The 14,081-nt window shown below is 55.3% G+C and overlaps 2 protein-coding genes and 1 pseudogene across 2 annotated transcripts; all 3 read right to left on the bottom strand.

Annotated features, from left to right (window-relative positions):
• Nucleotides 1-372: 372 nt before the first annotated feature.
• Nucleotides 373-1,938, bottom strand: LOC129207243 (inositol 1,4,5-trisphosphate receptor-interacting protein-like 1). The gene has a single exon (XM_054827913.1). It carries the CDS (start codon nt 1,936-1,938, stop codon nt 373-375), a length of 1,566 nt encoding a protein of 521 aa, XP_054683888.1.
• A 1,627-nt stretch (nt 1,939-3,565) lies between these two features.
• On the bottom strand, nt 3,566-4,777 carry LOC129207277 (inositol 1,4,5-trisphosphate receptor-interacting protein-like 1; annotated as a pseudogene).
• A 4,502-nt stretch (nt 4,778-9,279) lies between these two features.
• Nucleotides 9,280-10,845, bottom strand: LOC129207213 (inositol 1,4,5-trisphosphate receptor-interacting protein-like 1). The gene has a single exon (XM_054827836.1). It carries the CDS (start codon nt 10,843-10,845, stop codon nt 9,280-9,282), a length of 1,566 nt encoding a protein of 521 aa, XP_054683811.1.
• Between the last annotated feature and the right edge of the window lie 3,236 nt (nt 10,846-14,081).

Raw genomic sequence — 14,081 nt, 5'->3', positions numbered from 1 at the left:
GGTAGATTCTCCACGCGGACCCACTGAACACACAGAGGCACATCAACGGTGCCTGTCGCTTGGTCCCTGCACAGCTGGAGCTGCCAGCAAGAGTTTCTGGACCCGTGTGACATGGCCATCCTGTTTGCAGTCAGTGAGAGGGGAAAGCAGGGCGAAACTCATCTTGGTAGCCACTGTGGTCATCACAAGCTGCTGCGCTGGGGGGACCGTTGAGAGGAGAACGCTGCCGCTCTTGGCAGAGGGCTGCCGCGCAGGGTTTTCCCTTTCCTTTCTGTGTCCTGCATTCTCCCCTCCTTTTCCCTCCTGTATGAGGTAGTTGTCTGCCATCAGCCATGAGGCCCACAAACGCAGCTCTGTGCGTGAAGACCTCTTTCAGTGTCCGTAGAAGAGCAGTCTAGTAAGCCGATCTTGCAGCTCATCGAATTCACGCAGCGCCTTGGCATGGGCAGCCGGATCCTGCGCCAGGTGCTGGAAGAGGTTGAATGGCTCAGCCATTCGGAAGGCTGGGGGCAAGAGGATCTCCTCGGGCATGTTCTCATTGCCAAAGAAGAAGTGGTCGAGGTGTTTCTTCTCCAGGCAGCAGTGCGGGTACCGCATGATATCCTCCAGTCGCAGCAGGAAATGCCTCCTGCGCCAGCATGACAGGGGTATGGTGATCAGGAGGTGCATCATAGCAGTCTTGAAGGTATAGGTGGAAAAGCCTGTGCCCACCAGGATGCGGGCGCAGAGCTGCAGGCATTTGAGGTGGAAGCTGTCATGCGGGGCCTGCTTGGCTATATAGCTGAAGAACTTCACCTCTGCCACAGCGTAGCTCTCTGGCCACGTCGTGCTTGAGGCGTAGATGGCCTCTGTAGTCTGGCTGCTCAGGAAGATGTCCGAGTCGCCTTGCTGCACCCCAAAGATCATCTCAACAAAGAGGGTTCTCCTGGACGCACTTGTCAGCTGCAGCTTGCAGGAGCGGCTGGAGGGCAGCACCTTCATATGGTAGTGACGCGACTGAGGCAAAACCACCCAGGCTGACCTCACAGAGTTCTGGAACCAGCAGGCAGTCTTCTCCACATCTAGGTAGGAGTCGGTGCAGAGGGTGCATAGGAGGCTGGGACCCTGATTTCTCCTCAGCTCCTCCTCAGAGTGGTGGAGGAAGCACAGCATGTTCTTCACCAGCTTCTCCCTTGCGCAGGTGCACTCCAGCTCCACACGGACACAGGAGTCCTTTGCTGGCATATCGCCTGCAGTGCTCATCTCCAGGTGGAAGGCATGCCCTTGCGGGGGCTTCAGGGGCATGAGCAGGCAATAGACAGCGTCATCCTCATGGGGACTCCAACCTTCGAAGGTGCTGCCCACCCTGATGCCTGGCTGCAGCATCGGGAAGAAACTATTTGAGAAGAGTTCTTGGAAGACACGGAGGAGGTCGCCCACCAGCTCCTGCACCACCCGGCTCCTGTAGGACAGGTTCTGCACTGGCCACTGGATGCGCTTTGCAAAAATCCTGCCCAGATCCCTCTCATCATCAGGATCTTCTCCTTCACTTTCTTCATCCTCCTGCTCCTCTTCCTCCTCCAGCTGCTCCCTGTCGCTGTTGGAGCTCTCCTCGTCACTGCTGTTGTCTGCCTCATGGCTCCTTTTCCTGAGCAACCAGCAGAGCCCGAACAGCATGACCAGGACCCCAGCAATGGCCCAGAACTGCCAGTGCTGCAAGGCAGCAAAGAGCAGGGCTCCCCAGGTCACGCCGCTCTGCTCCTGAGTCCTCTGCTCCATGATGCTCTGCTCCAGGCTCCTCTGCTCCAGCTCCTGCAGCAGCCGAGTCATCTCCCGGCTCAGATGCTCCGCACGCTGCTCCATGCGCTCGCGCGTGGCCTCATCCAGCTCATCACCCACCATCTGCGGGCACTGGATGATGCTTTGCACAAGCAGGGCGAAGAATTTTGCGATAGCCATGGCCTGCAGGAGGAGGGAGAGAAGGGCTTCAGTGGGGCTGGGAGGGAGGGATCTGGAGATGGGGAGCAGGGAGGGGATCAACTTCGTGGCCCTCCTCTGGACTCGCCCCAACACTTCAATGTCTGTCTTGTACTGGGGACCCCAGAGCTTGATGCAGTACTCCAGGTGGGGTCTCACAAGAGCAGAGTAGAGGGGCAGAATCACCTCCCTCGGCCTGCTGGCCACGCTGGTTTTGATGCAGCCCAGGATACGGTTGGCTTTCTGGGCTGCAAGCGCACATTGCCGGCTCCTGTTGAGCTTCTCATCAATCAACAGCCCCAAGTCCTTCTCCTCAGAGCTGCTCTCAATCCATTCTCCGCCCAGGCTGTAGTTGTGCTTGGGATTGTGCCGACCCACGTGCAGGACCTTGCACTTGGCCTTGTTGAACTTCATGCAGTTCACACGGGCCCACCTCTCAAGCCTGTCAAGGTCCCGCTGGATGGCTTCCCTTCCTTCCAGCGTGTCGACCGCACCACAAAGCGTGGTGACATCGGCAAACTTGCTGAGGGTGCGCTCCATCCCACTGTCCATGTCGCCAACAAAGATGTTCAACAGTGCCGGTCCCAGTACCGACCCCTGGGGAACACCACTCGTCACTGATCTCCACGCGGACGTTGAGCCGTTGACCATGACTCTTGGAGCGCGACCATCCAGCCAATTCCTCATCCACTGAGTGGTCCATCCGTCCAATCCATGTGTCTCCAATTTAGAGACAAGGATGTCATGTGGGACAGTGTCAAATGCTTTGCATAAGTCCAGGCAGATGATGTCTGTCACTCTTTCCTCGTCCACCAATGCTGTAACCCCATCACAGAAGGTCACCAAATTTGCTAGGCATGATTTGCCCTTAGTGAAGCCATGTTGGCTGTGACCAGTCACCTCCTTGTTTTCCATGTGCCTGAGCATAGTTGCCAGGAGGATCTGCTCCACGATCTCGCCAGGACCAGAGGTGAGACTGACCAGTCTATAGTTCTATATTCTCTTAATATAAGAATGTTAAAGAGAACTGGCCCCAGTACTGAGCCTTGGGGAACACCACTTGTGAGCAGCAGGCAGGGGGAGCAGTGAGTGAATTCTTTATTCTGCTTTGCCTGGGCATGTAGCTCTTGCTTTACCTACTAAACTGTCCTCTCTCAGCCCACAAGTTTTCCCGCTTGTAGCCTTCAGATGCTCTCCACCATCCCACTGGGGAAAGTGATGGAGCAGCTGCCTGCTGGGATTAAGACACTACACCTGGGAAGGCAAAGCCCAGTGAATCATGAAAGCAGAGCCCACTGCATCAGCTCCTCTGCAAAATGCTCCCTGACTCTGTGGCAGCTCGGCCAACAGCAACCTATGGCCAGGTTCCACAGCAAAGTGATGCACAGACACTCACAGATGCAGCGTTTGTTCAAAGAATGGATTTACTGACATCTTTGCACGTGGTAAACCTCCTGGAGGGAATGGACTCTCCGAAGAGGGAGGCTGGTCGCTGTCCAGGTGGTAACGTGAGTCTCTGCCACAAGGCTCCTTGCAACGGCCTCTTCAGCCGCATCGCGACCCACTCCCCAGAGTGTGCTTGTGCTGTGGAGGGAAGGTGCGGCAGCAGTCACCACTGCCGACTGAGCAGCGTGTTCTCCGTGTCTGGCGTGCTCAATTCTGTAGCACCAGCTCCCCAGGGATTGTCTTCAGGCCTGGCCCTGTGCTTGAAGAACTGCATCTCTGCCAAAACACAGCGCTCTGGCCACGTCCTGCTGCTGGTAGCATGGGCCTCTGCCTACTCGATGCTCAGAAAGGTGTCTGAGTCACTGTGCTGCACCGCGAACATCATCTCAATCAGGAGGGTACTATCGGAAGCGTTTGTCACCCGGAGCTTGCAGGAGCGCCTGGAGGGCAGCACTGTCAGATGGCAGTGTCTCGACTGAGGCAAAACCACCCAGGCTGCTTTTACCAATATCTGGAACCAGCGGGTGGTTTTTTCCATGTCTAGGTAGGGGCCGGTGCAGAGGGTGCAAAGGAGGCTGGGACTCTGATTTTTCCGCAGCTCCTCCTCGGGGTGGTGGAGGAAGCACAGCATGTCTCCCACCAGCTGCTCCCTCGTGCAGGTGCACAGCAGCTCCACGCAGAGGAATGAGTTCTTTGCTGATAGCTCCCCTGCAGTGCTCAGCTCCAGGTGGAAGGCATGCCCACGGGGGGGCTTCAGGGGCACAAGCAGGCAATAGACAGCATCACCCTCACAGGGACTCGCACCTTCAGAGGCGATGCCAAGCCTGATAGCTGGCTTCAGTCGCGGCATGAAACTGTTCATGGAAAGAATTCGGCAGATACGGAGAAGTTCATCCACCAGCTTGTCCACCACCATGAACGATTCTCGTGGGATGAGGAGGCGCTTGGCTGAAATTCTGCCCACATCCAGTACAATACTGGATTTTACTTCTTGCTCCTCTTTATCTGCCTTCTTTCTAGAGCTGCCCATCTTCCTCCTGCTGGCTGACTGATGGCTTCTTTTCCCAAGCAATCAGCAGAGCCCGAACAGCACGACCAGGACTCCAGCGATGGCCCAGAACTGCCAGTGCTGCAAGGTAGAAAACAGCAGGGCTCCCCAGGCCACGCCACTCTGCTCCTGAGTCCTCTGCTCCCTGATGCTCTGCTCCAGGCTCCTCTGCTCCAGCTCCTGCAGCAGCCGAGTCATCTCCCGGCTCAGATGCTCCGCACGCTGCTCCATGCGCTCGCGCGTGGCCTCATCCAGCTCATCACCCACCATCTGTGGGCACTGGATGATGCTTTGCACAAGCAGGGCGAAGAATTTTGCGATAGCCATGGCCTGCAGCAGGAAGGAGAGAAGGGCTTCAGTGGGGCTGGGAGGGAGGGATCTGGAGATGGGAAGCAGGGAGGGGAGCTGGGGGCAGGTAGGAGAGGGGGCGAGGCAGCTGGGAGGCAGCAAGGCCTGCGCCCAGCCCCGGCGGTGGCGGCACTGTGCCCTGCTCAAGGTGTTCCCGCAAGCGGCTGGTCCCTTGATGCAGGGCGAGAACCCACCACCCCCAGGGGCCCGTGTTTCTGCCCCAGCCCTCGTCCAGCCCAGCCTCCCCCCGTGTGTGTGCACTCACTGCTGGCCCAGGCTGCACTGGGCAGCGCTGCCTGCTGGTGCCCCTTATAACCACCCCCATTGTGATGCGTCCCCTGTGCTGTCACAGGCGCAGGAGCGCATCACAGGCATGTCCGCTGGCCAGCCCTGCCCTTCAGCCCCACCCTGGCTCAGCGACTCACAGGTTCCCTGGTGTAGTGGTTAAGGCCTGCCTAGAGTTAATTTTCTTTACAGGAGCTTGCATGGTGGTATATTTTGGATTTATTATCACCTGCCTGCCAATCACAGTCTCATAGAATATCCTGATTCGGAAGAGACCCACAAGGAGCACTGAGTCCACACCACCCTGGGCAACCTGAAAGATAAATCACAGTATCATGGAATCATTTAGGTCTGAAAAGACCATTAAGATCATGGAGTCCAACCACAAACCTTGCACTGCCAAGTCCACCACTAAACCATGTCCCTAAGCGCCACATCTATACATCTTTTAAATACCTCCAGGCATGGTTCCTCAACCGCTTCCTTGGGCAGCCTGTTCTGATGTTCGATAACCCTTTCAGTGAAGAAATTTCCCCCCATATCCAATCTAAACCTCCCCTGGCACAATTTGAGGCCGTTTCGTCTCTTCCTATCGCTTGTTACTTGGCCGAAGAGACCGACACCCACCTCGCCACCACCTCCTTTCAGGTAGTTGTAGAGAGTGGTAAGGTCTCCCCTCAGCCTCCTGTTCTCCTGGCAAAACAACCCCAGTTCCCTCAGCCGCTCCTCATGAGACTTATTCTCTAGACCCTTCACCAGCTTTGTTGCCCTTCTTTGGACACACTCCAGCACCTCACCTTGTAGTGAGGGGCCCAAAACTGAACACAGTATTTGAGGTACGGAGGGATCTGCTATTACAAATATTTCAGCCGACACAACTTATTTACCGGTTCAGGTGTCAGCTGGGAGCTAATACTATATGGTCTGTGACTGAATCCAAGCTTAGAATGATGACACAAAACGTGCATAGCACTTACCTAGAAGCCACGTCCTGCAGCCCCACTCTGTCCCAAGACATTTTCCCTAATATCCAATCTAAAGCTCCACTGGTGCCACTCGAGGCTGTTTCCTCTCTTCCTATCATTTGTCACTTGGGAAAAGAGACTGACACTCACCTCACCACCACCTCCTTTTGGGCAATTGTAGGGAGTGATAAGCTCTCCCCTTGGCCTCCTGTTCTCAGGATTAATCAACCCCAGTTCCCTCAGGCGCTCCTCATAAGACTTGTTCTCTAGACCTTTCACCAGCTTTGCTGCTCTTCTTGGACACACTCCAGCACGTCAATGTCTTGTGGTGACAAACTGAACACAGTACTGGAGGCGTGGCCTCAGCAGCGCCAAGCGGAGAGGGGTGGTCACTCCCCTAGTCCTGCTGGCCACGCTATTTCTGATACAAATGAGGTTGCTATTGCCCTCTTGGCCACCTGGGCACAGTGCCGGCTATCGACCAACACCCCCAGGTCCTTTTCCGCCAGGCAGCTTTCCAACCACTCTTCCCCAAGCCTGTAGCGTGTTGCATGGGGTTGTTGTGAGCCAAGTGCAGAGCCCTTTTAAAGCTCGTACAGTTGGCCTCGACTCATCACCGATCCAGCCTCTCCAGGTCCTTCTGTAGAACCTTTCTACCCTCAAACAGATCAATAACTTCCGGCCAACTGGGTGTCGTCTGAAAACTTCCTGAGGGTGCACTCGATCCCCTATCCAGGTCTTTGATAAAGATATAAAGAGAAGTGGCCCCAGTACTGAGCCCCGCAGAACACCACGTGTGACCAGCCACCGACTGGATTTAACTCCGTTCACCACAACTCCCGCTCATGGATCTAAGAGCATTGTGTAATCGCTTCTTGAATACCACCAGGCTCGGGGCCATGACCGTTTCCTGGGGGGAGCTTGTTCTACTGCTTGACCACCCTCTCAGTGAAGAACTTTTTCCTAATATCCAATCTGAACTGCCTTTGACACAGCTTTAAGCCATTGCTTTGCTTAGATCCCAGAGAAGAGATCGGCACCTCCCTCTCCACTCCCCATCCTAAGGAAGTTGTGGACAGCAGTGAGGTCACCCCTCAGGCTCCTCTCCTCTAAGCTGAATAAACCCAGTGTCCTCAGCCACGCCTCATGAGGGCATGCCCGCTAGTGCTTTCACCTTCTTTCTTGCCCTCCTTTGGACACCTTCGAATGTTTTTGTATCCTTCTTACATTGTGGAGCCCAAAGCTGCACACAGTACTTAAGGTGACGCTGCACCAGTACTGAGTATAGTGGGTCAGTCCCTGCTTTCGACGGGCTGGCTATACTGTGCCTCACGTACCTCAGGAGATGGTTGGCCCTTTTGGCTGCCAGGGCACGTTGTTGACTCTAAGGAGCTTACCATCAACAAACACCCCCCCAGATCCCTTTCCAGAGGCCACACACTTTCATTTGCTGCCAAAGTTCCTGATGGTCCTTCCCTACAACTGGGAGGACAGCGGAGAATACTAGCTGTTGCCTATCGTTGGCTTGGCGACCTGGTTCAGGAACGGCGCGACGACCAATCCCAGGTCGTTCGGTCCATCAGCTCGCGGACACCAATGTGGTGGACGGCAAATGGCGTTTATTGGTGGGCGACATAGCATTATATAGCTTGGGTTTACAACATCACATCCGTCTGCTTACGTCGTAAATTAAACACTGTTGGCTATTAGGACAGGGGTCTTATCTTTCCGTACAGCGCGACATCTTCTGGCCGCCAGGCCCTAGCTGTCTACAACTAGCTGTGCTCCTGATCCCTTTACCAATCTCCCCGAGGCCCTGACGTCTCCCCTCCTTTACATACGGCACTGCCCCTCCACCTCGCCTGCCCTGCCTCTCTCTCCTGAAGAGCCTATAACCGCCCATCACAGCACTCCAGTCACAGGACTCTTCCCAAGAAGTCTCACTTCTGCCCATGATTTTGCAGCTCTGGGACTGAGCCAAGGCCTCTACTTTGCCCCGTCTATTCCTCACCCCACGTGCATTAGTGTACAAACATTTCAAAATCTCAAAAGCTTTCTTTAACCTTGCTGCATGTGTTAAGTCTCCCTTCTTAAGGAGGTGGGAACCTGAGCTTGCAGGTCACAAGAGGGTATGGTGAATGAGGCTCATTCTCGTACAGGAGCCAGAGCAGCCAGAGCCCTGCTCTGCAGTCGTGACACTTGTCCCCTGTGCAAAGGGCTCGCCACTTGGACGGCATGCTACTTACCTCACTGCGGTTGCCCAAGAGCAATGCTGTCGGGCTCCCAGGGCTCGGTTTGCGTAGGGCTCCCAAGGCAGCCAATTCAGGCTCCCTGCAGCACACAGGCAACGGAGGCGCACAGATGTGGAGGGTGAGAAATTATTCCGATTGTCCCAACGCAGGAGCACGGACAGCTGGACGGAGCCTCAGTTGCAGAATCAGTGAAACCAGAGCCCGCTGCATCAGCTCTTCTGCAAAACGCTCTCTGACACTGCGGCAGCTGAGCAGTCAGCACCCTTTGCCCGCGTTCCCCAACAAAGCAATGCACAGACACTCACAGACGCAGCGTTTGTTCAAACACACCATTTATTGGAAACTTTGCACAGAATAAAGGTCCAGAAGGAATGGACTCTCTCGAAGAGGGAGGGCGGTCACTGTCCAGGTGGTATCGTGAGTCTCTGTCACAAGGCTCCTTGCAACGGCCTCTTCAGCTGCATCGCGACCCGCTCCCCAGAGTGTGCTTGTGCTGTGGAGGGAAGGTGCGGCAGCAATCTCCGCTGCTGACTGAGCAGCGTGTTCTCTGTGACCGGCATGCTCAGTTCTGTAGCATCCTCTCCCCGGGGTGTGTCTAGGATGGGTAGATTCTCCACACGGACCCAGTGAACACACAGAGGCACATCAACGGTGCCTGTCGCTTGGTCCCTGCACAGCTGGAGCTGCCAGCAAGAGTTTCTGGACCCGTGTGACATGGCCATCCTGTTTGCAGTCAGCGAGAGGGGAAAGCAGGGCGAAAGTCATCTTCTTTGTAGACACTGTGGTCATCACCGTCTGCTGCGCTGGGAGGGACCGTTGAGAGGAGAATGCTGCCGCTCTTGGCAGAGGGCTGCCGTGCAGGGTTTTCACTTTCCTTTCTGTGTCCTGCATTCTCCCCTCCTTTTCCCTCCTGTATGAGGTAGTTGTCTGCCATCAGCCGTGAGGCCCACAAACGCAGCTCTGTGCGTGAAGACCTCTTTCAGTGTCCGTAGAAGAGCAGTCTAGTAAGCCGATCTTGCAGCTCATCGAATTCACACAGCACCTTGTCATGGGCAGCCGGATCCTGCGCCAGGTGCTGGAAGAGGTTGAATGGCTCAGCCATTCGGAAGGCTGGGGGCAAGAGGATCTCCTCGGGCATGTTCTCATTGCCAAAGAAGAAGTGGTCGAGGCGTTTATTCTCCAGGCAGCAGTGCAGGTACCGCATGATATCCTCCAGTCGCAGCAGGAAATGCCTCCTGCGCCAGCATGACAGGGGTACAGAGATCAGGAGGTGCATCATAGCAGTCTTGAAGGTATAGGTGGAAAAGCCTGTGCCCACCAGGATGCGGGTGCAGAGCTGCAGGCATTTGAGGTGGAAGCTGTCACGCGGGGCCTGCCTGGCTATATAGCTGAAGAACTTTGCCTCTGCCACAGCGTAGGTCTCTGGCCACATCGTGTTTGGAGTGAAGATGGCCTCTGTAGTCTGGCTGCTCAGGAAGATGTCCGAGTCGCCTTGTTGCACCCCAAAGATCATCTCAACAAAGAGGGTTCTCCTGGAGGCACTTGTCAGCTGCAGCTTGCAGGAACGGCTGGAGGGCAGCACCTTCATATGGTAGTGCCGTGACTGAGGCAAAACCACCCAGGCTGACCTCACAGAGTTCTGGAACCAGCAGGCAGTCTTCTCCACATCTAGGTAGGAGTCGGTGCAGAGGGTGCATAGGAGGCTGGGACCCTGATTTCTCCTCAGCTCCTCCTCAGAGTGGTGGAGGAAGCACAGCATGTTCTTCACCAGCTTCTCCCTTGCGCAGGTGCACTCCAGCTCCACACGGACACAGGAGTCCTTTGCTGGCATATCGCCTGCAGTGCTCATCTCCAGGTGGAAGGCATGCCCTTGCGGGGGCTTCAGGGGCATGAGCAGGCAATAGACAGCGTCATCCTCATGGGGACTCCAACCTTCGAAGGTGCTGCCCACCCTGATGCCTGGCTGCAGCATCGGGAAGAAACTATTTGAGAAGAGTTCTTGGAAGACACGGAGGAGGTTGCCCACCAGCTCCTGCACCACCCGGCTCCTGTAGGACAGGTTCTGCACTGGCCACTGGATGCGCTTTGCAAAAATCCTGCCCAGATCCCTCTCATCATCAGGATCTTCTCCTTCACTTTCTTCATCCTCCTGCTCCTCTTCCTCCTCCAGCTGCTCCCTGTCGCTGTTGGAGCTCTCCTCGTCACTGCTGTTGTCTGCCTCATGGCTCCTTTTCCTGAGCCACCAGCAGAGCCCGAACAGCACGACCAGGACTCCAGCGATGGCCCAGAACTGCCAGTGCTGCAAGGTAGAAAACAGCAGGGCTCCCCAGGCCACGCCACTCTGCTCCTGAGTCCTCTGCTCCCTGATGCTCTGCTCCAGGCTCCTCTGCTCCAGCTCCTGCAGCAGCCGAGTCATCTCCCGGCTCAGATGCTCCGCACGCTGCTCCATGCGCTCGCGCGTGGCCTCATCCAGCTCATCACCCACCATCTGTGGGCACTGGATGATGCTTTGCACAAGCAGGGCGAAGAATTTTGCGATAGCCATGGCCTGCAGGAGGAGGGAGAGAAGGGCTTCAGTGGGGCTGGGAGGGAGGGATCTGGAGATGGGAAGCAGGGAGGGGAGCTGGGGGCAGGTAGGAGAGGGGGCGAGGCAGCTGGGAGGCAGCAAGGCCTGCGCCCAGCCCCAGCGGTGGCGGCACTGTGCCCTGCTCAAGGTGCTCCTGCAAGCGGCTGGTCCCTTGATGCAGGGTGAGAACCCACCACCCCCAGGGGCCCCCACGTTTCTGCCCCAGCCCTCGTCCAGCCCAGCCTCCCCCCGTGTGTGTGCACTCACCGCTGGCCCAGGCTGCACTGGGCAGCGCTGCCTGCTGGCGCCCTTTATAACCACCCCCATTGTGATGCGTCCCCTGTGCTGTCACAGGCGCAGGAGCGCATCACAGGCATGTCCACTGGCCAGCACTGCCCTTCAGCCCCACCCTGGCTCAGCATCTCACAGGTGCCCCGTGCAGCCCAAGCCCTGACACCCACAAAGGACAGACGCACTCGGCAGGACAGTGTTCCCTTTGATAAGCAGGCAATCCCTGCAATCTTTTTCCAAGCATAAACTCAGGTTATGTGACCCATGGATTCTTTGTACCTTGAGATCCCATCTTGTTAGATGGGATTGGCTCCCTTGTTGCTGACCTCTTTGCTTGTGGTCCTGGGTTTGCTCTTTGGCGTCTCCGTGACACTGATGGATGGGTGATGTTGTATATCCTGGTGTATGTAGGGATGGGCCTGTCCATGGCAGGATCTCTTTTCCTGCTGTGCCACTGCGATAGGACATTGCTTCCAAACAGACTTTTCCTGAGGGTGATAAGGGGATGCACGTGGAGATTTCTCAGTTGTCAACACCTATGACTGATTAATCACTATATTTTTTCTGTCTTATGTGTTCAGTTCTGTGGTACCAGCTCCCTGAGGATTGTCTGGGATGAGCAGATTCTGCACTCAGACCCCAGGGAAGACACAGTGATACATCAGCAATGCCTGCTTGGTCCTTGCCCAGCCGGAGCTGACAGTGAGTTTCTCAGCTGATGTGAAATCGCCACCATGGTTGTGACAATGTGAATGGAAAGCAGGGCAAAAGTCATCTTTGTAGCCTTCCTGGTCTTCACTGGCTGCTGCACTGGGGAGACCATCGAGAGGAGAACACTGCCACTCTTGGCAGAGAACTGCTGCACAGGGATTTCCCTTTCCTTTCCTTGTCTTGCATTCTGCCCTCTTTTTCCCTCCTGTATGAGGTAATTTTTTGCTGTCAGCTCTGAGACCCACAAACATAGCTACTGCCATTAAAGGCAATAAAAATGCTTCTATAAATTCATTAATTACAAAAGGAGGACTATGGAGAATCTCCATTCTTTATAGGATGTGGGGGAAAACACCGTGACAAAGGATGAGGAAAGGCTGAGGTACGTAATGCTTTGTTTGTCTCAGTCTTTAGCAGTAAGACCAGTTGTTCTCTGGGTACTGGGTCCCCCAAGCTGGAAGACAGGGAGAAGAATGAAGCCTTCATAATCCAAGGGGAAATGATTAGCGACCTGCTACACCACTTAGACACACACAAGTCTATGGGCCAGATGGGATCCACCCAAGAGTCCTGAGGGAGCTGGCAGAAGTGCTCACCGAGAAACTTTCCATCTTTTATCAGCACCCCGGCTAAACGATGAGGTCCCAGTTGACTGGAGTTTAGCCAATGAGACACCCATCCACAAGAAGGGGCAGAAGAAGAATCTGGGGAACTACAGGCCAGTCAGTATGACCTTTGTGCCAGGGAAGGCTATGGAGCAGATCCTCTTGAGTGCCATCATGTGGCACATACAGAATAACCAGGTGATCAGGCCCAGTCAGCATTGGTTCATGAAAGGCAGGTCCTGCTTGACTAAGCTGATGTCCTTCTGTGACTAGGTGACCCGCTTAGTGGATGAGGGAAAGGCTATGGATGTTGTCTACCTAGATTTTAGTAAAGCCTTTGACACCATTTCCCACAGCATTCTCCTGGAGAAACTGGCTGCTCACCGCTTGGACGGGCGTACGCTTCACTGGGTAAAAACAGGCTGGATATCCAGGCCCAAAGAGTTGTGATGAATGGAGTTAAATCCAGTTGGCAGCTGGTCACATGTGGTGCTCCCCAGGGCTCAGTACTGGAGCCACTTCTGTGTAATATCTTTATCAATGACCTGGACAAGGGGATCGAGTGCACGCTCAGTAAGTTTTCAGACAACACCAAGTTGGGTGGAAGTGTTATAGAATCATAGAATCATAGAATGGTTTGGGTTGGAAGGGACCTCAAAGATCATCTAGTTCCAACCCCCTGCCATGGGCAGGGACACCCTCCACTAGACCACGTTGCCCAAAGCCCCATCCAACCTGGCCTCGAACACTTCCAGGGATGGGACCTCCACAACCTCTCTGGGCAACCTGTTCCAGTGCCTCACCACCCTTCCAGTAAAGGATTTCTTCCTTCTATCTAATCTAAATCTACCCTCTTTTAGTTTAAACCCATTAGCCCTTGCCCTGTCACTACGCTCCCTGATCAACAGTCCCTCTCCATCTTTCCTGTAGGCCCCTTTTAGGTCCTGGAAAGCCACAATTAGGCCTCCCCAGAGCCTTCTCTTCTCCAGGCTGAACAACCCCAACTCTCTCAGCCTGTCCTCATAGGATAGGTGCTCCAGCCTCTGATCAACTTCGTGGCCCTCCTCTGGACTCGCCCCAACACTTCAATGTCTGTCTTGTACTGGGGACCCCAGAGCTTGATGCAGTACTCCAGGTGGGGTCTCACAAGAGCAGAGTAGAGGGGCAGAATCACCTCCCTCGGCCTGCTGGCCACGCTGGTTTTGATGCAGCCCAGGATACGGTTGGCTTTCTGGGCTGCAAGCGCACATTGCCGGCTCCTGTTGAGCTTCTCATCAATCAACAGCCCCAAGTCCTTCTCCTCAGAGCTGCTCTCAATCCATTCTCCGCCCAGGCTGTAGTTGTGCGTGGGATTGTGCCGACCCACGTGCAAGACCTTGCACTTGGCCTTGTTGAACTTCAGGCAGTTCGCACGGGCCCACCTCTCAAGCCTGTCAAGGTCCCGCTGGATGGCTTCCCTTCCTTCCAGCGTGTCGACCGCACCACAAAGCGTGGTGACGTCGGCAAACTTGCTGAGGGTGCACTCCATCCCACTGTCCATGTCGCCAACAAAGATGTTCAACAGTGCCGGTCCCAGTACCGACCCCTGAGGAACACCACTCGTCACTG

Source organism: Grus americana, chromosome 5 (genome assembly GCF_028858705.1).
Source record: "Grus americana isolate bGruAme1 chromosome 5, bGruAme1.mat, whole genome shotgun sequence".
Lineage (NCBI taxonomy): Eukaryota > Metazoa > Chordata > Aves > Gruiformes > Gruidae > Grus > Grus americana.
This window is presented reverse-complemented; position numbering and strand designations above follow the sequence as displayed.

Excerpts from the sequence above, each read along its gene's own strand:
- LOC129207243 (XM_054827913.1), bottom strand. The coding sequence starts at position 1,938 with ATGGCTATCGCAAAATTCTTCGCCCTGCTTGTGCAAAGCATCATCCAG.
- LOC129207213 (XM_054827836.1), bottom strand. The coding sequence starts at position 10,845 with ATGGCTATCGCAAAATTCTTCGCCCTGCTTGTGCAAAGCATCATCCAG.